The sequence below is a fragment of the Polistes dominula genome, unplaced genomic scaffold, assembly GCF_049000335.1.
Source record: "Polistes dominula isolate Pdom_NZ unplaced genomic scaffold, Pdom_raw_medaka contig_16, whole genome shotgun sequence".
Lineage (NCBI taxonomy): Eukaryota > Metazoa > Arthropoda > Insecta > Hymenoptera > Vespidae > Polistes > Polistes dominula.
Window position 1 is genome coordinate 155,448 of NW_028301040.1, and position 21,024 is coordinate 176,471.

The 21,024-nt window shown below is 31.7% G+C and overlaps 5 protein-coding genes across 13 annotated transcripts in view; 2 read left to right on the forward strand and 3 right to left on the reverse strand.

The window, feature by feature from the left end:
• GABA-B-R3 (gamma-aminobutyric acid type B receptor subunit 3) overlaps positions 1-13,887 on the reverse strand; it is a 48,068-nt gene extending 34,181 nt beyond the window's left edge. For 2 of the 7 annotated variants that reach the window (XM_015329243.2, XM_015329249.2), the window contains exon 1: positions 3,823-4,159. In XM_015329243.2, coding sequence (XP_015184729.2) covers positions 3,823-3,895 — 73 coding nt within the window. In that variant the 5' untranslated portion in view covers positions 3,896-4,159. Of the gene's footprint in view, positions 1-3,093; positions 3,410-3,461; positions 4,160-5,307; positions 5,373-13,849 lie in introns of those variants that run through there. The other 5 variants (XM_015329246.2, XM_015329247.2, XM_015329242.2 and 2 more) reach the window with 5 other exon arrangements.
• A 175-nt stretch (positions 13,888-14,062) lies between these two features.
• Positions 14,063-15,149, forward strand: vito (nucleolar protein viriato). The gene is given in 4 exon segments (XM_015329239.2): positions 14,063-14,229; positions 14,332-14,411; positions 14,414-14,436; positions 14,527-15,149. Coding segments are annotated over 4 exon segments (639 nt in total). The 5' UTR covers positions 14,063-14,170; the 3' UTR covers positions 15,004-15,149.
• Positions 15,029-16,336, reverse strand: Nthl1 (Nth-like DNA glycosylase 1). Its single transcript, XM_015329238.2, has 2 exons — positions 15,635-16,336; positions 15,029-15,547 (listed from the first exon to the last, which is right to left on the reverse strand). The coding sequence occupies exons 1-2, from the start codon at positions 16,334-16,336 to the stop codon at positions 15,158-15,160; spliced, it is 1,092 nt and encodes a 363-aa protein (XP_015184724.1). The 3' UTR covers positions 15,029-15,157.
• Positions 16,337-16,506: 170 nt separating this feature from the next.
• On the forward strand, positions 16,507-17,806 carry LOC107070759 (E3 SUMO-protein ligase NSE2). The gene is made up of 5 exons (XM_015329241.2): positions 16,507-16,636; positions 16,716-16,870; positions 17,169-17,262; positions 17,353-17,542; positions 17,623-17,806. The coding sequence occupies exons 1-5, from the start codon at positions 16,558-16,560 to the stop codon at positions 17,720-17,722; spliced, it is 618 nt and encodes a 205-aa protein (XP_015184727.2). The 5' UTR covers positions 16,507-16,557; the 3' UTR covers positions 17,723-17,806.
• A 252-nt stretch (positions 17,807-18,058) lies between these two features.
• Positions 18,059-20,960, reverse strand: LOC107070776 (uncharacterized). 3 transcript variants are annotated; one of them, XM_015329281.2, is made up of 4 exons: positions 20,509-20,960; positions 19,962-20,156; positions 19,538-19,769; positions 18,059-18,284 (listed from the first exon to the last, which is right to left on the reverse strand). In XM_015329281.2, the coding sequence occupies exons 1-4, from the start codon at positions 20,761-20,763 to the stop codon at positions 18,274-18,276; spliced, it is 693 nt and encodes a 230-aa protein (XP_015184767.1). In that variant the 5' UTR covers positions 20,764-20,960; the 3' UTR covers positions 18,059-18,273. The 3 variants fall into 3 exon arrangements, with proteins under 3 accessions (XP_015184767.1, XP_015184768.1, XP_089030876.1); XM_015329282.2 differs by having other exon boundaries at positions 19,538-19,715; positions 20,509-20,957; XM_089174750.1 differs by having other exon boundaries at positions 18,059-19,769.
• Positions 20,961-21,024: the final 64 nt, after the last annotated feature.

Genomic DNA, 21,024 nt, shown 5'->3' on the forward strand with positions numbered 1-21,024 from the left:
TAAAATGTAATATGAAACTGCCTAGGCATATTATTCTCCTAGACAATATTACATTTGTAGAAAAAAAAGATGGGATAAAATGGAGAATGGAAAGAAGATAGAAGCAAAGAATATTATCGATTTGGAAAAGGGAACTATTTCAGCATCCTCGATCCACTTCTGAATCTTGCTATAGAGAGTTTTGAAAGGGCTCGTAACGTGACACCCTAGTTGCGGGATTTGGACAATACCTTTGATCCGCATTCTGTCGATTCGAGAGCTAGACATACAGATCCGTATTCACGCCTTCTACAATGCATAGATATATGCAACATCAAAGGACATTGTCTAGTACTAGAGAGCTACCCGTTTACAGTCCACCGTATATATTAATGTTCTGCCAAATGAGACCATTATGAAATTGTTGTGTTGAATGGTGTTGAATGCAAATATTCCTTCTTGATCGATTCGATCGATTACGATTTAGATGCTGTCATAGTTTTATTACAATGTCTTTGAAACTAGTATGGAATGGACTAGGGGACGTGACACTTCTGCTAAGGTACTTGGGGTTGACAGAGAACTCGAAGGTTCGAAGTCTCATATTAGGGCAGACCTCTCGACCGCCTGACCTACCTCACAATATCAATTCTTTTGTATTGTATCTTTGTATGGTACCCCAAAAAAGTAAGAAGAGGGGAAGATTAAATGAACGAAAGTATTGAGAAATGTGAAAACAATGAATGAATGGAGTCCCTACGAATCTGCTTGGTTTTAAATTTATATTGGCCTCGATAATATTATCGATTTTTTGGTCAACAACAATTGCCGTCATTGTTTTCTTATCGAATATACGAATGTATCGAAAAGCAGTTTGGATCGTTTCAATAAATTCCAATATTTGACATTACCCGTGAAGTTTTGGATAACACAAAAAATACCGTCATATTGTAACGTATTGAAAAAATATTTAGGACAATTTATAAAGACAAGGCACACACGAGAGTTGTACGTTTATACTGAGGGATTTAAACTGACATTTTGTGGATAATCGAAACCGATGGTACGTGGGCTTATGAATATGTTAATATTATCTGAATATTTATGTGTATAGGCTTCTCCATTTAAATATGCTATAGAATATACGTGAATTCTATCGGATTTTGTTATATTCTATGACGAATGTATATTTACATAGTCTCAACCTAGGTACAGATCATAGTTTATTATTAAATGAAATCGATTCCAAAAAATCGATTCTTTTAAACTTCTAGTTTGTTCGATACGAAGCTTGTTAATATAATATTTAGACAATTTGAAATAACGAGAATATTATTAATAACGACAGAATATTTGATGACTAACATATCACACCCTTCCTCGATACACCTCCACCACATTTTGTTTCTATGACAATTGCTCTTTCGTATCTTGAAAAGGGGGGGGGGAAACTATGCGAGAAAGGATGGAGAAAAATAATAATAATAATAATAATAATAATAACAAACAATAATAAAAAAAAAAAAAAATAAGAAAGTAGAATAGGGCACGAGACAGAGTGAAGAAAAAAGGAGGATGGTAAAATAGAATGATAGGATAAAAGGAAGGCGGGCTTAAAGGAAAAAGGAAGATGAGAAAGAGAAAACATAGAGGAAGAATTTGTTATTATCCGAGAAAGAAAAACATCTCTCACCTGGTTGATATGAAATCTTAATGATTTTTAATGAGTTTCTTTTTAATGCTTTCTTTAAAAAAAAAAAAAAAAATCATATATAGTTAGTTCTGTACTAACTAAGAAATAGTTATGAAATTATGTTGAAGAGGATGGTAGTGCGTTAGCGTACTCGTGTGGTTTTCAGCAATTAATTATGGATATGTAGAAACTTGTTCAACGTATAACGCGTGAAACGGGTATGTTACCCTTAATGTGTGATTTAATATTTCATAACTTGACAGGCTTTATGTGATTATCGTTAACTTTTCTCATGCATAGTTATAACTACACTTCCAAATCGTTATAATATGCATATGCAATAAGAAAACTATATTAAAGGGGTTAGATGCTATTGCCAATTGGATTGTAAAGTAATGAGAAAAATGTTCCACTTTCCATACGATAAAAGCAAAAAAAAAAAGTTCACCTTCGATATGAATTTGAAACGTTGCATTTATGATATACCATGCAATGAAAGAAGAGAGGGAACAAGGGAAGGAGCAGAAACGTGATATGAAAATCCATTCATCCATTCTTTTTTATCCGGTAATATTGTTTGTTACGTTGAAAACGGGACCAATCATTTGCACAATTAGTACAACAAGTAAAGTAAACTATCTTTATATGAAACAAAGAGATAAAGAGGTACAAATATAATCCGGAATTTTGTAGGAAAGCGAGATAAATGACATTTTTAAACAGATTTATAACGGATTAGAAGATTACAAGAGAAAATAATACCCATTGAAATGATAATTCAAACGGCAGATAGTGAAAATAAATCTCTCCTATCTATGTGATAATATGAAATCTTCGTGTTAGTTTAGTTACGTTGAAATAATTGTTATTAAAATAATAAACAAAACTTCATAATAACGTAAAGTACGTAGGTATAATAGGAAATTTCAAAGTTGTCCTTAGTCGTTTGTTCGAGAGAGTGAATTGTTTTTTTCCTTCTTCATGAACTTTTATCTGAAGAAAAAGTCTCGAGACGAGATTATTCAACGAGTTTATATACCGTAAATAAAAATAAATACATTTTTCAGAGTACACCCTGTCGTCTTCTATGTAAAAGATACTCGTAATAATGCAACTTCCTTCATTTTCCAACAATTGCGATGAAATCCAAAACTTGAACTATTTTTATTCTGTTTGCAAATATATGCGTGCATGCGTGTGCGTGTGCGTGTGCGTGTGCGTGTATGCGTGTGTGTGATAACAATAAAAGTAGAGAAAATGATTGTCAAATAAGTACTTTAGGCGATACTACTATTGACCAAATTTTGAATATTGCTACAATATTCAATGATTATACGTAGATAGGGGAATATTGCTCGAGATTAGATTTTTTTCTCGTGTTTTTTTTTTTTTTTTTTTTTTTTTCTTTCCAAACCTCCTACCTCTACTACTCCCAAGAAGTCTGACGGAAAATTCTTTCGGATAACTTGTGGAAAACTCGATAGGAAAGTTTTCCAGTCGCCGCCGAATCCTCTTTTCGAAGTATTCCAAATTGTTTTTAAATCTATCAAAGACCTTTGGGAAAATTCGTAGCTTTTGACCTTTTACGTTACCCTTTTTCTATATTTGTCCATAATTTCAATTGATAATTGAAATGTTTCCAAATTTGTAATTAGGCGTATTTTAATGTTGTATTGTAATCTCTTTAGTCGAATAACGGTGTTAAATACGCGATGATATATAAATATTGACACATATACGTAACGCGAGTTTGCTTTTATTTAATAATTTTTCAACAAATAAAACGTACCGTATCCTTCCTATATTAATATTACATTTCCGCTTCATTTGAAGCATTTTCTCTTTTATTTTTTTATTTTTTTATTTTTTTATTTTTTGTAGTTATTTCCTTTTTCAATTTTCAATTTCCCTCAAAGCAATTTCAATTTGATCTACGTATTCCACACGAATATAAATGACGCGTTGAAATTTCAAATTTCAATATTGAAAGGGCAATTTTTACGCGCGAAATTACGTTATAAAATGATTTTGCAATGTTCGTCGTCGTGTCCAACAGCACACGAATGTCACACACAATTCCACAGACTTTTATTTTCATCCGCATATATAGCGATAGCGCATATGTATATATATATATATTTTGTCCTTACTGTGTACAAATAATAACAACGATGAATAATGTTTTTTTCTCCAATGTTCACTCAAATATCTTACAAAATTCATATATTTTACATACTTTTCAATGATTTTCTCATTAATCGCGTAATGACCAAAACAAAAATATATATAACCTTTTTATTATTATTATTATTATAATTGGAAGTTTGCTTTTTTTTTAATTCTTGCTCTTCTCGTCGAATAATTTTCTTTTATGATGTAAGAATTATTAATCGAAGCATTGCTGAAAACAAGCAAAGCAAATGTACGTTCATTTGTAGGAAAATAAGCGCGTCGCGTGCTGGCGGTTCGCACACTGTCGTCGTTCGGTCAAACTCGACGAATCCTCCAGCACCATCACCTCCACCACCTCCACCACCACCACCACCACCAGAGAGAGAGGATAGTTTTCCTTCTTAGTCAATGCGCAGACGCCTCCCTCTTTTACTCCAAGTTAAGTCAACCACTAGGTTTTTCATTATTTTTAATAATAATAATAATAACAGAAAGTGGATTCGACAAAATATTTTCCTTAACCGCACGGTTCTACTTTTTTTCAAAAAAAAAAAAAAAAAAAAAAAGAAGAAGAGAACATTTTTATTATTTTTCTAATATTACGGATGGATCTCTTGAAGAAGAATTTCATAAATTCGTGTAAACTTTCATCGATAACCAAAAAAGAACGTACAAATTGATTTAATATATTATTTAAAATGGTCAATTAAGAGACTTTCATCAAACTTTTTCAATAATAAAATGGATATATCTTTGATGTCTGTCTGCCTGTCTGTCTGTCTGTCAGTCAGAAGAAGAAGTAATATCCTGTTTTTAATTTGCTCGTTTATCGTCTTAAGCAATAGTTAAATTTGTCGTTAGTTTAAATTGATGGAAAAAAAAGAAGAAGAAGAAGAAGAGAGCAAAAAAACAATGAGATTGTTCAAAAGTTATTTCATTAGACCGGTTTGAAACGGGTGTATCATTTAATGAGTCAAACTAACTTATGCAGCTGAGTTTAATCTTTTCAGTTTGAAATCTATTCGTAGATAACTTTTTACAAGGTTCTGCTTCTAATACGATAATAATCTACAAGTTTCTTCATCGTACAATCATCGTTTAACATTTATTTCTTTCGATACGATAAATATCGATTTCATAATAATTCATAGATTTTGTTCTTAACACAAAAATTTGATTTTCCAGTTGGAATAAAAAGAATACGCGGGACTTTGATCGTTGTCGTTTTAATTAGTACAAATATTTGTTAGAATAATCGATTCGTCCTATTTTTTTCTTTCTTTTTATTTCAAAGGACACACACAGGTCTACGAACAAGAAAACAAGAACAAATCTTCTCCTCAAATAGCCGATAGATGTAAAAATATGCAATATAATATAGGTATATAGGGCATTCCACTTTAAGATATATATATTTCATATTGTGTTTATATGTGTGCCTTCAGAAATGCATTTATACATACATATATTATAAACAGCAGGAGGAGAATAGAAAAGGTTTGTTGTTAAATCCAACGAAGCTCATCACCTGTAACAAAAAGAAAATTATAACAAAATCCGCTGCAACACGTATACACAGATGACAGATGAAAAAATTCGAAAGATTGATTAAAAATACGATATAGGAGCATAAAAATTGTCAAAATATACTGAAAAAATCCAAATTGATCCTTTTATCCTTTATATATTGTAATAGAAAGATGTGAACCTTACAAAAGTATCTTTTAATTAGCTGATTTTAACGAGACGATGACACTCCGATGTGTTCTCTCTACGAACGACGCCGTAGCATGAAATATAGGTAATATCGAGTTTGGATGGAAGGAAAGTCAAATTTTCTGAGGACTTTCGTCAGGCGTCAACGTCGAAGGATCAATAATTTCATTAAGCACAACGAACGTATCAATCGATCGTCGTCGTCGTCGTCCTCCGTTTAAATCAAATTTTCCATGAAATCCTTTTATAGAAGGACCCATCAATTAAAGTGAGAAAAAAAAAACGGTAAATAAATTTAAAAACGTTCCGAGCGGAGTACCAAAAGCTTTGCTCACTTCAAATTTGTTGTTAGAAAAAAGAAAAAGAAAAAGAAAAAGGAAAAGGAAAAAAAGGAACAAGATGTAGCTGCAACGAACGGATTGAGTTTATTTCGCATTACATTTTCCATTCCTCGCCATTTTAATAAGATTTTCTACCGAGTTATAAATCAATTTCGCTTTTACGATTTTCCGACGAAACGGTGGGGGGATGGTTGAGAGTAAAAAATAGTAAAAAAGTCCGAGAGAGAGAGGAAAGATGAAAAAAATAAATAAAACTGTAAACAATTGAAGTAAAAACTTCTTTAGAATCGGAATGATTGGAAAAAACGTCAAAGATCGATTTATATTCTTAGGTTGGTACTATATATCCAGTTGATGTTGTTCTGCGTTGCTGATCGAATTAACATCCTCGTTTGGTGGCTAGCGTAAACCGATTACCTAGGCCATCCGTAGACCACCGACGGGAACAACAGCGACAGCGACAGCGACAGCAATAGCGACAGGGACAACATCAACGAGAATGAGAATGAGAGATAGATGGTTGAAGGAAGAGTGGAACGGCAGGAGTGTGTGGTCTTTGTGCGGTGATAGCGATGAACTCTTGGAGTTACGCTCACCCAACATGCTTGCTCTTGGAAGATCATTCCAAACAACCCTAACGAGTTTCGCACCACTCGTCGTAACTTTAAGCAACTTGTTAATTATTCCTAGTCCTATATCTCGTACTGGCTAACTTTTCTTCGAGGTTGTTCGTCATGCTTTGTAGATCTTCCGGATCATTTACTGTTAGTTAAAACCCTTTGAGCGTTGAATACTCCTGGGAGAAAGCAATCCAGTTGAACAGCACGCGTCTAGCGGAAGGATACTTTTTTGTTCCTAATGTGAACTATGTTGATTGAATAAATGGAAAAAAAGAATAATAGTACTCAAAGGGTTAAGAATAGGGATTACGACGACGTATCGCGCGATCAAAGTTATTTTAAACTGTGTGTGTGTGTGTGTGTTTTTTTATGATTGGTAATTTGATTTCTAATTAACTAAGTTAAATTAGATTGTTTGGTTTTCTATTTTTTATTCTTGCCAAAAAATTCCGATTTTTATGTAATCGTTGTTTGTTTCACGTTTGGACTAAAGGAATCCACATGAATAGAAATAATAAAAATAACTAGAGTTGGTAAATAGTTGGAAAGGTGTACACAGGTGGTTTACAGTAGTTAAATCGATTTGGCGAGGCAAAGTTAGATTAATTGTTAGATTAATTTAAATTCAACGGTACGTGCTTGGAAGTTAGTGCTACCTAATTCCTAGATTGTAGACTGTAATCCTTGGACTTGGACAGACTTGAACGATAGTAGTCCATCGACCTAATAGGTCCCATTAAAATCACGAGAAATAGAATCAATGGGTTAAATTTCTTCATTCTGTCTTGAAACTTGAAACTTTATCGATCCCTTATTCTCTTACACTTAACTCGCGTTAAGTGTAATAAGAGGATGAAGTACCTTGATTGCGCGACCGCGTACAATCCTATAGCATATTTTGAAATTGTGTCAAACTCAAGATTTTCTTCAGTATTAAATGAGTAAAGCTGATTAAGAATAACGCATGTATATTCTCGAGCAGAAATGAAAGCTGATATAGGTTCTTCTTGAGTTACCAGAAATAAGAAATTAATTGGATTATAAGATATCATCTCACATTTTGACGACAATTCGTTAGAATTCAAATGTTGACAACACAGTATCACCGATGGCTAACACTTAACATTTAGTCACTTCTAAACAGCTGACGTGAATTTCCTTATAAATTTCATCAGCCCTCGTACAGACGAGTGGGGATTAGACCAAGACTAAGATACACGTATGCTTGTTGTAATTCACCAGTAGGTGTTCAAACGAGAATAGGAAATAAGACGAAGAAGAAGAAGAAGAAGAAGAAGAAGAAAAAAGGGAAGCAAAGGTTAACGGATTAATCTAGCAACCAGTGGTAAAGTCATGGTCGAGGTCATGGGATAGTTAGTTAACTTTTGCTTGTCCCTTTATCATTATGATTTATATCTCATCTAAAATCGAATGATTTATGCTCGAAATGTAATCTTCGTTTATACGATTATATTCCTTTTTGTTTGTTTGTTTTCTCTCGACTTCTCGAAATCTTGTTCTCCTAAACTTTTGACACACAGGGTGTTTTACACATTACATTTGAATATCTTTAATCGATTAGGCGATAGTTTAAAAAATGTTGAAATCCTTGAAAAGAAAGAGCATCGATTATGCAAATTCTTTGAGAAAAGATGCAAGAAAGAGTAAGAAGTTAACTTGTCGTTTATTGACAATTTCCGTTTGGCAAATTTTGACAAAGTTACTCGAGAATAGACCTTGTTAAAATATTATTTCTTTTTCCTTAGGTGGCAAACGAAGGAAGAAAACGAAATGTCCGGACTGATCAATTAGCAATACCATTTCGTCCCTTTTCTGAACCCTACAATCTTTCACTACCTTTTTTTTTTTTAACCCTACTTTATACGTTTCTCTTTTTCTGTCTTTCTAATACACACCCTCGTGCGTTCGTCTAGCGACAATTTGATTTCCCAATCCAAAAAGGCAATTCCTTCTTACAAATTTATTTGCGGTATTGGGTTGGACGTTGTGAAATAGGTTACAAGAAAGAAGCATCTCTCGAAGGGCTCGGCTGTTTTTCTCGTCAAATAAATTGAATAAAGGAATAAATGAAAAATCAGTTTGGTAATTTTTCATTGAAAAGCAAACAGAGAAAATAATCTTTGGAAATAATCGAAATATTTTGCATTATGACTATAACGACAACGAGTTAGTATATACTGATTAATTAATTGATTAAACGAATGATTATTTAAAATATTATTTTCATATTTCTTTTTAAACACATATTTATAATTGTAACGGTGAATCAATTGCATTTGTATCGCGCAGCTGGAGGTTATTATATAGGAGATTATTTGTTAAGCAAGATTTCGAATGCGTACGAATTGATAGCTCGTCAATTAAAATTAATAAGCTTCGTCGATCTCGAATGAAAATACGATGAAATAAATAAAATAGAAATAATGTAACGACATATTAAAGTCGCGTCAGACAATTTCAAGGTAGGTTGGAAAAGCAAGGACTCTATTGCGAGAGAACCAATATCCTGAACGTTTTCTCACTCACACGTAACTCGTATATACACATATTCGCCCTAACACAGATTACAAGCCTTTTTTCTAGTATCTAAACGTTGTTCCTCCTTATCCAATAACTAGAAGAGAAATTTTCGTAAGAGATTTTTCTACAAAAATGGCTTATGGCTAGAAAAAATATAACTTTATTACTTAATGAAAAATCGCATGATAATTGAAGTGATTTAAGGGAAAATAATGTTATGAATAATGTTTGAAGAGTTTTGATAGGTAATATGGTGACCGATAGGGATACACGTATTTCGTAGAAAGAGAATTTGAGAGATCCGTTGAATTATTCGTGAAACCTCATTTCGTTCTAAACAGAGAAAATGATCTAACAGATGGGTTGGCTTAGAAAGTGCCAACTATTAAATTCTATCATTGATGGTTTATTCAATTGATGTTAGAAAAGAATTGTTCATTTTGAAAATAGATCATCAGGTCGCTAGCGCTTCTCGAACTTTACTTTATACAATATTTTTCTCTTAAGAACGATTAATCTAAATTTGCATAGATAACCAATGTCCCGTGAGAGAAAGGGAGAATGTAAAAAATGGGAGGATAAAATGCACTCGTTGTAAGTCGAGATACTATCGTCGCGCAAAAGCTTCTTCTTAAACTTTTACTTTTTTCTTCTTCTTCTTCTTCTTCTTCTTTCGTCTCACGAGAGTGCAGCTTATCCTACAAACCTCGAGATTTTTTTCTTACGTTATTTATCTAGCAGATGATAACGTACATCTAGTTTATTAAAACAATTCATTTTGTTTTCTTTTTCTTTATCATATTACATTTTCAAAGTATTGATTAAAATCTCATTTTGTCAAGTTTCTCATTGTATTCGTTCGATATCATCAATTTGAAAAATCTTTCTAAATCGTATGGGGAAACGATAGAAAGTTTTCCTCTTTTTGTTATTGCTAGTTGAAGAAACGAAGCGAATTTCTAAGTTGCATACCAACTACAACAAAATATAATACACATTATTCGAGCTGGTATCTTCTTCTTCTTCTTCTTCTTCTTCTTCTTCTTCTTTTGCCGTATAGACCATGCAAGTGTATAACGTGGAAATGGTATTGTTACGACAACGATGTGCTTCCGGCAATGTTGTTGGAATTCACAATAAGAACCTACCACTATCCGGAAATAGAGAAAAAGAGAAAAAGAGAAATGCATTTATTCGAGAATAAATTAGTCAAGTTAAAAAACAAGAAGATATTCGAAGAACAATTTTCTTATCTTTTGAATATCACTTTCAATATTTACTTTACTAGTTTTATTATTTGTCGAGATAAGAGGAAACAAACTACAATATCATTTTAATTGTTATACATTTGATATTTACATTGATTATTAATCCATAATTAAAGCCAGAAATAATTTCATATCTAATGCATATCTAATACAATTTAGAAAGAACTAATTTTGAAAAAAAACGAATAATACCTTTAGCGATCACGTCATGATGACCTTTCAGAAGTAGTAAAAGTTACTTTTCAGGAAATATCCTTTGGGAAAAATTGTCGTCCCATTTATCATTCGATTTTATTTGAAAATACATTATGCAGCGCAATGTTGTTTTAAATTATTCAATCGTATATTTAACGTGACAAAACGTAGGTGTTACACTTACTATTAGATTCTTGGGAAGATAATACAAAAGCAACCTATGCTGTTGGATTAACAGATTATGTTCACAATATATCGAGGATAATCTGTTCATAGACGCAAAGGAAATTTGGTAAGGACTTTGTATTCTATACAAGTTGACCGTAACATATACATGTACGTGCTTTGAAGATGGTTCAAGAAATTCTCAAATTTGTAGATAGAAAATGATTACATTTGTGAATATTTTTAAAAAGGAGAAACCAATTTTAAGCTACCTAAATTACCTTTCCATTGAATAGAAAATGCTTTTAGATGAAAATGCTTTTGAAAGAAAAGAGGTTGGTTGTTCTATTAAAAGCGTTAACCTTAAAGATAACCAAGAATTCGCAGTGAACGTTTGAGGTGTCTTTTGATATATATATAAAGGAAAGAGTAGAAATAACTGAAGCGGTTTAAATTCCTTGAAATTTCTTTCAACAATTTCTTCAACATTCTTCAAAATGATTTGAAGAATACTCCAAGTATAATGTCTTTAACATCGACGTGGTAATTACTTCTGATTGAAGATTGAAGATTAAACTGGGACAAAGATTAAAAATGATTGTAAAATATACACTTACTTTTTACACTTTAATTGATATTCCTGTGTGTGTGTGTGTGTGTGTGTGTGTAAAAAGTCGTATAAAAAGGGACTACTTTTATTGTTAGCTTCGAAAAGTAGACAAATTTGCGGGTGTAACATATTTGAGAGAAAGACATACAAAACTTTCAAACGGAAATCATCCTCCTGACCCAGTAAGAACTCTATACTACACCGAATGAAGTGAAAAAGAAGAAGAAAAAGTCGGAATACATTAAAGAATATAACTTTGAACGTTTCTCTTGAACGGATATATAATGAAGCGAAAGAATATACGAAGGAAAAGAATAAAAGGAAAAAACGTAAGGGTATTCAAAGTTGCATATTATCTATTAGGATGCGATGATATTGACTGTCGTCCAACGCAAAGGGAACCAACCACAAGTTAAGAGAACAAAAATCTAGTCCAAAGTAGGGAAAGAAAATAACAAAGGGTTGTGAAAAGGGTGGTAGGAGACGAAATGGTTGACTGGTACTACTACTATGTGACGTCATCAATGGCAGGGGGAGGAATAGAAAGAAGCCTGTTGAAGATGCAAAGGAAGAAGGAACACTCGAGGCTTTAGCTGACATGGCTTTACGTGCCGGTATAATGGCCCTTGTCTTCGCGGTTCCAAGTTCTATTCAAGCTTGAGGCGACTCACCGGTCGCTCGCTGAACGACACCCAGCGTCGTTAAATCTGCTTAGCAAGCCTTGCCTTACTTGCCTTACGCTTCCTCATTTCTTCTTTCCTCTTTTCTCTTTTCTCTTTATCTCCCACCTTTTCTTCCCTTTCTTCTCCTTTCGATCGAAAAAAAAGACCAGAAAAAAACCCCCAAAAAAGTTGTACATCGAACATATCGAAGCTCTTTTTTTTGCTCGTAATTTAACGATTCACTCAAATGGATTTGTCAAAGTATCGCTCATTTTCTTCAACAAATATTGCAAGTATTTCTTTCCTTCTTTTTATTGTGCATTTTTGTAAGTAATCCTTACGTTTTGTCATCTTTCAATTCGTATTTTCTTATTTTCTCATATTCGTCTGACAATTACGGGATAAGAATAAGATGAAGAAATTTGTTCACAACTCCATCGGAATAGGTAGGATGAAATCTCAAAAGATTCTATTTGGGATAATCATAATAGAATTTGAAAAGTATCGCTGATTTTGTTCCCTAAGACTGCGGAGGTGTTTTTATTTATTTTCGTATTTGTTAAAAATCAGTGAAAAACGCAGGAGATACAGTGTAGAGAGAGAGAGAGAGAGAGAGAGAAAAAATAAAATCAAACTACCCAAGGGAATCGAATAATCTACGTTTCCTCTCCGGCGGTACAGTAATCCTCCGTATTTCCCTGTCGACCTTACGATTCACTCCGAGGTAACTTCAGTCAAGCTTCTCATCTACCCTATGCGCAAATCTCACACCTCCTTCTACCTATATCTTCTATCTCTCTTTCGAACGATATACAAATTGAATCGACTCGTACCTGCTACTACCCCTACTACTCATTTTTTTTTTACTCCTACGTTGTCGTTCGATTCTAATGAGATCCTTCGATGTTGAGTTATTCGCGAGAGTATCCCGAATACTGTTACTCAAATCAGAACGAGAAAAATACTATTCCCTGTTCGTTCTAAAGATGAAGGATGAAGATGAAGGATGAAGATGAAGAAGAGAGAAACCGGGAAACCCTGTGGAAGGGAACCCTGTGGAAGGGGGTTAGGGGATAAACTGAGTGAGTGACTGAATGAGAAGGGGCAAGGAGAGAACATTTGCATGTAAAAACGAAAGAATGCAAGACACGTCGGACTGAGCTCTTGTATATAGAAAGGGAAGCATGGTAAATAGGCGAGCAAGCGTAGAAACGACGTTTGACGCTGAACTCACGCTTCCGGATTATTTACGAGCTGGATGAGACCTGACTCTGTTAGCACGGTAATGTACTTTAGGCCATCTCCATTATTCAACAACGAACTTTGGATAAGAATGATCGAAAAGATCGGAAAGATCGAAAAGATCAATTCCATGAAATAAGCTGCCAATCTTTTTCTGTCTACCTCGATTACTACTAATGCATTCGTTTGTCTCTCTTATATCCTATCTTGAAAGAGAAAGAGAGAGAGAGAGAGAGAGAGAGAGCTTTGAGTAAGGTCATTTCAATATAGTTGTTTCTATCCCGGAGGAAAAGGTATTGAGTATAGCTTGGTCTGTTACGTTCGTCAAGAAACTTGGATGTTCTTGGTCTGATGGAAATTAGGTGAAATGTTAGTTCAACGTGTTAAGGAATAATGGATATAACAGAATACGCAATAGATTATTAATACGGATATCATCTATATTTGCATTAGCTCTCTCTCATCAAAAGTTATATATCGTTCAACTTATATTTCAACTTTATTAACTATTTTTATCGGAAAGCGTAACGAAGAAATAATCAAGGAATTTGTTGTTATCATTTTTTAACAAACGACATCATCTCTACTTAAAGAGTTTCAAATTATTTTCTGATAGGAATAATTATTTAAAAAAAACAAACAAACCTTATGCACTAGTATTCAATCAAAAGAATAGCAGCAGAAATGCATCCTTGTTTTTTCATGTACTGTGGAAAATCTGTATGTTATTACCGACTACAAAATATGTGTCGTCATCTAGTGGTAATAATTATTACTTCATCTTATCGACTGGTAAAACATTTATCGCCATCTAGCGGTAAAGACTATTATTTGATTTTACCGACCAATGTGTTGTTGCCATCTAATCGAAAAAAGACACGCGGTACTACTACTTATTACTTCAAATATATAATAAATATTATTTAATATTTTACTTGTGTGGGTTAGATGTAAATAAATATCAATATGAAAAAAGCAAATAAACGAAAAAGTGTTACTTTAGTATTTGATGAGGATAAAAGACGGTAAATGCAATATATGCACAATTAAATAAAAATTAGTTAAAGATTCAAATCATAATTACATATGTCTATTTTGAGGTTAACTATATTTGAAAATAATTTCAGACAATTTTTAGGAGGATTTCATAAACGAAAAGTACAACGACAGAAAAAAGCTAAAGAAGAATTCCTAAAGCAATTGAAAGAAGAAAAAAAAGAATAAAACAAGATGTAAGTTATTATTTTCTTTCAATTATATTATTGTAATTAATGTTATACTTATAATTTGAAAATGAAATAATATGTAGGTGCAATTTGTAGGCACGTGAACGATATAAAAAATTATTATCAAATCGTGACGTACCAGAACTTGAGAAATTGCTATCAGAACGAGAATTCGAAACAGAAACTCATACAGTTAGTATCTTAGAAATGGATATTGAATCATTATACGAAAAGAATAAATATATTGGAATCAACAAAGCAGTTGACAATAAGGAAGAAGAATTTGAAAAAGAGGAAGAGGAAGAGGAAGAGGAAGATGAAGAAAGTGAAGAAAAATCTACAGCAAAAACTTCTGTACGAGGAGTGAAAGGTAAAAATATTGAATCGGCAAAGGATTTAAAAAAAGCTATTAAATATGCCGCATTGAAAGAAGTGAAGAAAAGTAAAGTGTTTCAACAGAAAAATAGATTAGAACACAACAAAAATAAAAAGTTAAATATTAGGAAAAAGAAAAAACAAGAGAAAAGATTGAAAAGATGTGATGGAAAATTGAAGAGGAAAGGAAAACGCTAATTTGATAGGAAACGCTATTACGCTGTTATGTACACTTTCATGTAATTTTATAGAACAATTATTTTTAAATATTATAATTAAGCAAAAATATTTTTCATGCAGTTTTATTAAATTGTCATTTATATTCAAATATACTCTTAGATCTCTTTTGACTTTATTTTGCTTTAGCAAAAGGGCAGATATCTTTGTTAAGACAATCTTTGCATTTAGGAAAACGAGGTAAACAAATTTCTTGACCAAATCCAACGAGAAGATGATTTATTTCATTCCAAAATTCTTTAGGCAACCATTCTTCTACTTGTTTCCTAGTTTCTTCTGGTGTTTTAGTTGGTTTTTTGACCCAATTTAGTCTATTACAGATACGATGTACATGTGTATCTACCCCAATACCACTTACTTCGCCCCATGCTATTTGCATACAAATATGTGCCATCTTTGGTCCTACCCCAGGTAAATCGCACAACTCTTTTATAGTCTTTGGAATATCGCCATTGTATTTATCCAATAATATAGATGAAGTTCTTTTCAGGTAATCAGCTTTTTTCTGAAAAGTAATCATGTCTTTAGTTAAAATTCTTAATATCATTTTAGAAGAAAATAAATGTAGTCAATAAAATGTTAAACACCTTACATTGGCAAATCCAACCGGTTGTATAAGTTTGATAAGAACATCATTAGGTGTAGCCATTATAGTACTCGGTATACAACCATAAGTAACTAAACGTTTCATAGCTGCATGAGTTATTTGATCTTTAGTTTGACTACTTAACATCAATGCTATTAAACATTGATATCTATAAGTTGAATCATTAGCATCTGGATCTGCACATTTATGACAACCCATTTCGTCTACGGGTGCAGTTTTATGTTTTCGCATTTCTTGTATATTTTCTAAAATACGTTTCCAATTGGACGGTTCCCAAGCAGATGATGCATCATCTTCTGTTTCTTCATTTTTCATTATTCTATTCTCTATTATATTCTCTTTTGTATTTACTTCTACGATAGGAACTGTATCATCACTTTTAATCTGTGGCTTAACTTCATTCGATTCTTCATATTCTATTTTAATTGGTACATTTTGTTTCTTTCTAACTCTTTTCTTCTGTCCTTTTTCTGATTCTTTAATATCTTTCGATGTACGACCTTCTTCATTCATTTTCTTTTCAATTTCCTTACATTTATCGTTGTTTACATTTTTTATCTTAGATGAATGATCATTTTGTTGACTAAAATAAGGTGAATTTTGGAGTAACGTTCGACTATTCATTCGTTGACTAGATCTCAAAGATGTCGACGTTTTCAAAGCTGTCAATTTCAATTTTTTACTCATTTTATATATTATTTAATGTTAAAAATACTATACTTATCACGCACGAACACGTTTTACACCTGATAGGGAGTAATCGAGGAATGTGCCATCCCCTCCATACACGGAACTCTATGTGCATTTACGATTTATAGATGACGCTATCATAACCTTATTTCTATTCGTGTTTCAATTCAAAATACACACACGGTGAATTTAATCAGAAAAAAAAAACACTAATCAAAATGACTCAATCTAAAGAAGTAACCGAAGAATTGTTCGAATGTTATACAAAAACTGCTGAAAATATAATTATACACTTTCGTAAGTTTTAATATCTTTAAGCTATGTTTTCATGAAATTATAATACATATATTAATAAATATAGGTTAATAATTTGTAGAAGAAAGAGAACAGATAATAGATAATTTGAAAGATGTTGTACAAAAGAAGTGTGAATTAGATACTAAATTAAATATGATTCGGGAAATAAAAGATGAAATATTAGAGAAGTATGATAATAAAATAACGGATAAAAATATACCTAAAATTATGAAGGTAAATTATTACATTATATATACTTATTCTATGTAACTGGTGGTTCAAACGAACACGAATCGAAAATGTACAATCACATCTATTGTTCATATCTATTTTTCTATTTTTGAGGACAATAAGTTTCAATTGAATTTAATTGAGTACAATATACAATATACAAGGTACAAGAAATGTCATCGTGCAGAATCATCTCCTTCTCGTTTGTATTACTATCAGTTACAGAGAACATCTTGTATGTATTAAATTCAAAGTATATGAAAATTGTTCAAGTCAAAGAAAATTGTTTGATCAATACTAGGATTATGATAAAGCTGTATCTAAAATGAATGTTGATGTATCTACAAATGAAAGATTCCTGGAATTTAATAGAAAATTGCAAGCATTATTGACCGGTGAGTAAATAATACAAAACAAAAAGATAATACACACACACACACATATTATTAAAAACATTATTAAAAACATTATTTTAATGTAAACAGATGCGAATAAAAATCAGAACATTGAGGAAGATAACAGCGATGAAGAATTACAATTACAAACAGATTCCATGAATGTGATAGATCCTATTTCAAAAGTGAGGATAAAAGATCCGGTTAAAAATATTGCGTGTGGACATACTTATGATCGTCAAAATATTATGGCATTGTTAAAAGTAAATAAAAAAACAAGGTCAGTGCATGTCAGTGCAACAAATTACATAAATGTTTTTTGGTACAATTTTTTGTCAAAATAAGCAATTTTTTGTTTAGGTGTCCCATGGTTGGATGCAAGAGTACAAAGTATGTAGAAATAAAAAATCTACAAACGGATGTTGCAATGAAAGTATTTCTTCAAAGGAATCCTATTTAATATTGTGACATTAAATGATTTTCTTCAGACATGCTCAAAATATTTCGGCGGTATATTCACAAATTTATGATTAATTAAATTTCAAGGTTTTTTTCTTTTGCAATCCATACCAAATGTTTACATAAAACAGTGTGTAGGAACACGAGTTACTTATATATTATAAAACATAATAAAAAAAAAAAAAAAAAAAGAAGAAACAATTTGAAAAATGTGCTTGACAATACAATTGCATTGCATCCAGAGAGTGCTTTAAAAAAATGTTGCTAATTTTTTTTTGTTTTCTTTTTTTTAAATAATATTATATAAAATCAAGTAATTCTTAATAATACTTTGAAATAAAGTAGAGAAATGAATTTCTTTTATTTCTTTTAACATATAATTATAATAATTCGGTAATAATACTATAATATATATGTTCTTTTATATAATATATAAATTACTTAAAAAATAATTTAATAGATAAATAACTTTAATAAAAAATGTAAATAAAATAGTTAAATCGATTATGTCCAATCAGCAGATAGACAGTTTCCCTTTGTAGACATTTACTATTAGAAGTAAACTAAAAGGAAAAGGAGATAATACATGTATTAATAAGAGAAATGTGATGTCATAAGATAAATCCAGACGTTTAGCTTATCTCTCACATGATTATTCATTAAAATGACTATTTTATTATTTTTTTATTCTAAGGTAAATTTAATGCATTGGTTTATCATTTCATGAAATATCATCAATGCATTCTCCCTCCTCTTTGTACACACTTGTTCTTTATCGATAAGAATTAATGTTAAATAAACTGAAAATAAAAATAAAAGTATAATCTATCCAACACAAATAAAGTATACAAATTGTTAAAAAGATATACATATATTAATAACATTAATAAAAAAATGCATGCAAATCTTGTACATTGAAATTAATTACAATACAGTAGTGGCTTTTGAAATTATAATGATACATTTGTTTAGATTAAAAATAAAATCATATTTGAAATTATTCAAATATACAACTAATAACTAATACAATTTCGAACAATATTTTATGCGCAATAAAATCAGTAAGAATAAAACATAAAACTACAAATATAGTAAATATGAAGAGTTAACATAATAATAAGTACTTCCTTTTTCCTAAAATTATTTCTATGCGTGCTTAATTCGTTATTACACTATGAATTAGAAAACATAAAAAAAAATAACTTATCGTTTAAAAGTCAATTGTGCTATTTATTATTAACAAATAATCCAATATATTCAAATATTGTCTTTCACATTTGATTCATTTTTCAAACAATAGTAAATATATATATCTATATATATATATATAGAATAATGTGAATTTGACTGTTAGAATTCTAAGCGTTTTTTAATTTATTTCTAACGTCTGGATTCAATGCAATTAAGAAATAATTAATAGTAATGGACGGAGTAGAGGAATGTATCGGCAATAGCAACTAAATATGTATATATACTAAATATTATGAAAGATTCTAAAAATGAGATCTCACATCATTACTTGTACGACTTGTATAACTGAAAGCACTAGGCTGTGAAAATATATAGATGGTAGTATAGTCAACAAATATTGAATATGAATTTACAAATTAATGTTACTTATACAATGATTCTTATCATTGCAGGATAAAGTAATGGAGAGTTAAAAACAAGATCTTTTTTTCTTTCGTCTTTTCTCTTAGGAGAAAATTGAAGCAATTAATTTCTGATAAGTATTATCAGATTTGTAAAAGTAAAGCAATGTTCACTTCAGGTTACTTTTTTATTGCATTCAGTGTGGTGAATGAATGTACTCAACCTGGAATCTGGTTATCAGCACTATTAGGGTCAGCAACAAGCGTTGTAGAAGTATTAGAATCCAGCATTAAAGTAAGGGTTTCTTCTTCTTGATCAGAAAGTGGTGCTACTAGCGTCTCATGTATATTAGCTTCCTTTAATTTCAGCTGACTCGGCAACTCCGTAAGTACTGGCCCGTACTGCGAAGTGGAACCCACCAGCAAGTCAGTCGATGGATTCAAACCGCCCAACATCTTTCCTCATAGCAACGCGTAATTAAAATAAGAAAACGAACATACGTAACATAAAAAGATCGTGCCCGGTGAAGAAGAAAAAAAGAAGAAAAAATGACCAAAAAAAAAAACAGAAACAGAAAAGAAGAAGAGGAAGAAGAAGAAAAAAACTAAATTAAAAAGAAAGATTTTCATTGTAACAATTGTTCTTACCTGACCACTACCTCCAGTAATTCCACTCCTTGGTGATTTGTTACGTTGGAAGAATCGAAGCCATGCCCAAACAACATTCAATAATATTCCGACAAATATCATTCCTGCTCCTAATGCTACGGATCCCTTAGAAGCTCCTTCAATATTCTCCTCCACTTGAATAGTTGTACTAGTCGAAGATGATTCCTGCTTTACCTATGATCAATGTTCAAACAATTTTTCATATATATTTGTTCACCGATAAATAAGGCGTTTTTTTTTTCTTTTTTTTAATGCTGCGAAGGATACTGATCAATAAATCCTGCTATCATTCGTGTTATCTCCATACTCACCACTGGTATTACCTTATCAGTGGGAGCAATCCTTTATCACGAAGCAGCGAGGAAGGTACTCTGAGGTATGAGAATGTCATTTAAAAGACGGATGAACACGACAGAGAGAGAGAGAGAATGAAAGGAAGTGAATGATAATAATAATAATAATAAGAAGAAGAAGAAGAAGAAAAGAATAAATCTATTTGAAATAAATGTCGAAAATAATGAATTACCTCTGTCGTTCGTTGATTAATGTTGTCGGTTGAGACCAGACTCACAAGCATTGTAGTAAGTCCAACGACGAAGAAGGACAATCCAACAGACAATAATGTCCATTCTAGCCATTTTCTTGAATTAATCTTATGCCTCGATGCAATTCTCCAAAAACCACTTCTTATTCCACCAGCACTACCACCGGTACCATCACCTCCACTATCATACGTGTATCCTACCGTCGTAGGTTGATAAACAGCACCACTGTCTGGCATTTCTCCTTCTTCTTTTTCTTCTTCTCCTTCTTCTTCTCCTTCGTCTTCTTCTTTTCAAAAATGCACGATGATCACTTGTTACAGGTTTTTTTTGACGTAACCAAGCCTGACCATTTAAAAGTATCACTTGGACAAGCGATATAAAATAATACAATGACTACAATCGTAAATTGTCGAAGAACAATTTTTGATAGAATGGAAATTGATATAAAAATGATTGTGCATCTATGCGATTGCAGCACCATCGTGTATCTTAATCGA

What these genes read in the sequence shown, in the direction of transcription:
- Nthl1 (XM_015329238.2), bottom strand. Translation starts at nt 16,336, where the DNA reads ATGAGTAAAAAATTGAAATTGACAGCTTTGAAAACGTCGACATCTTTG. An exon ending in AACCGGTTGGATTTGCCAAT is followed by an intron (nt 15,548 to 15,634) that starts GTAAGGTGTTTA and finishes ATTACTTTTCAG; the next exon opens with AAAAAAGCTGATTACCTGAA.
- LOC107070759 (XM_015329241.2), top strand. Translation starts at nt 16,558, where the DNA reads ATGACTCAATCTAAAGAAGTAACCGAAGAATTGTTCGAATGTTATACA. An exon ending in ATTGCAAGCATTATTGACCG is followed by an intron (nt 17,263 to 17,352) that starts GTGAGTAAATAA and finishes TAATGTAAACAG; the next exon opens with ATGCGAATAAAAATCAGAAC. An exon ending in AAAGTAAATAAAAAAACAAG is followed by an intron (nt 17,543 to 17,622) that starts GTCAGTGCATGT and finishes TTTTTTGTTTAG; the next exon opens with GTGTCCCATGGTTGGATGCA.
- LOC107070776 (XM_015329281.2), bottom strand. Translation starts at nt 20,763, where the DNA reads ATGCCAGACAGTGGTGCTGTTTATCAACCTACGACGGTAGGATACACG. An exon ending in TTAATCAACGAACGACAGAG is followed by an intron (nt 20,157 to 20,508) that starts GTAATTCATTAT and finishes CATTGATCATAG; the next exon opens with GTAAAGCAGGAATCATCTTC. An exon ending in TTACTGGAGGTAGTGGTCAG is followed by an intron (nt 19,770 to 19,961) that starts GTAAGAACAATT and finishes CTATGAGGAAAG; the next exon opens with ATGTTGGGCGGTTTGAATCC.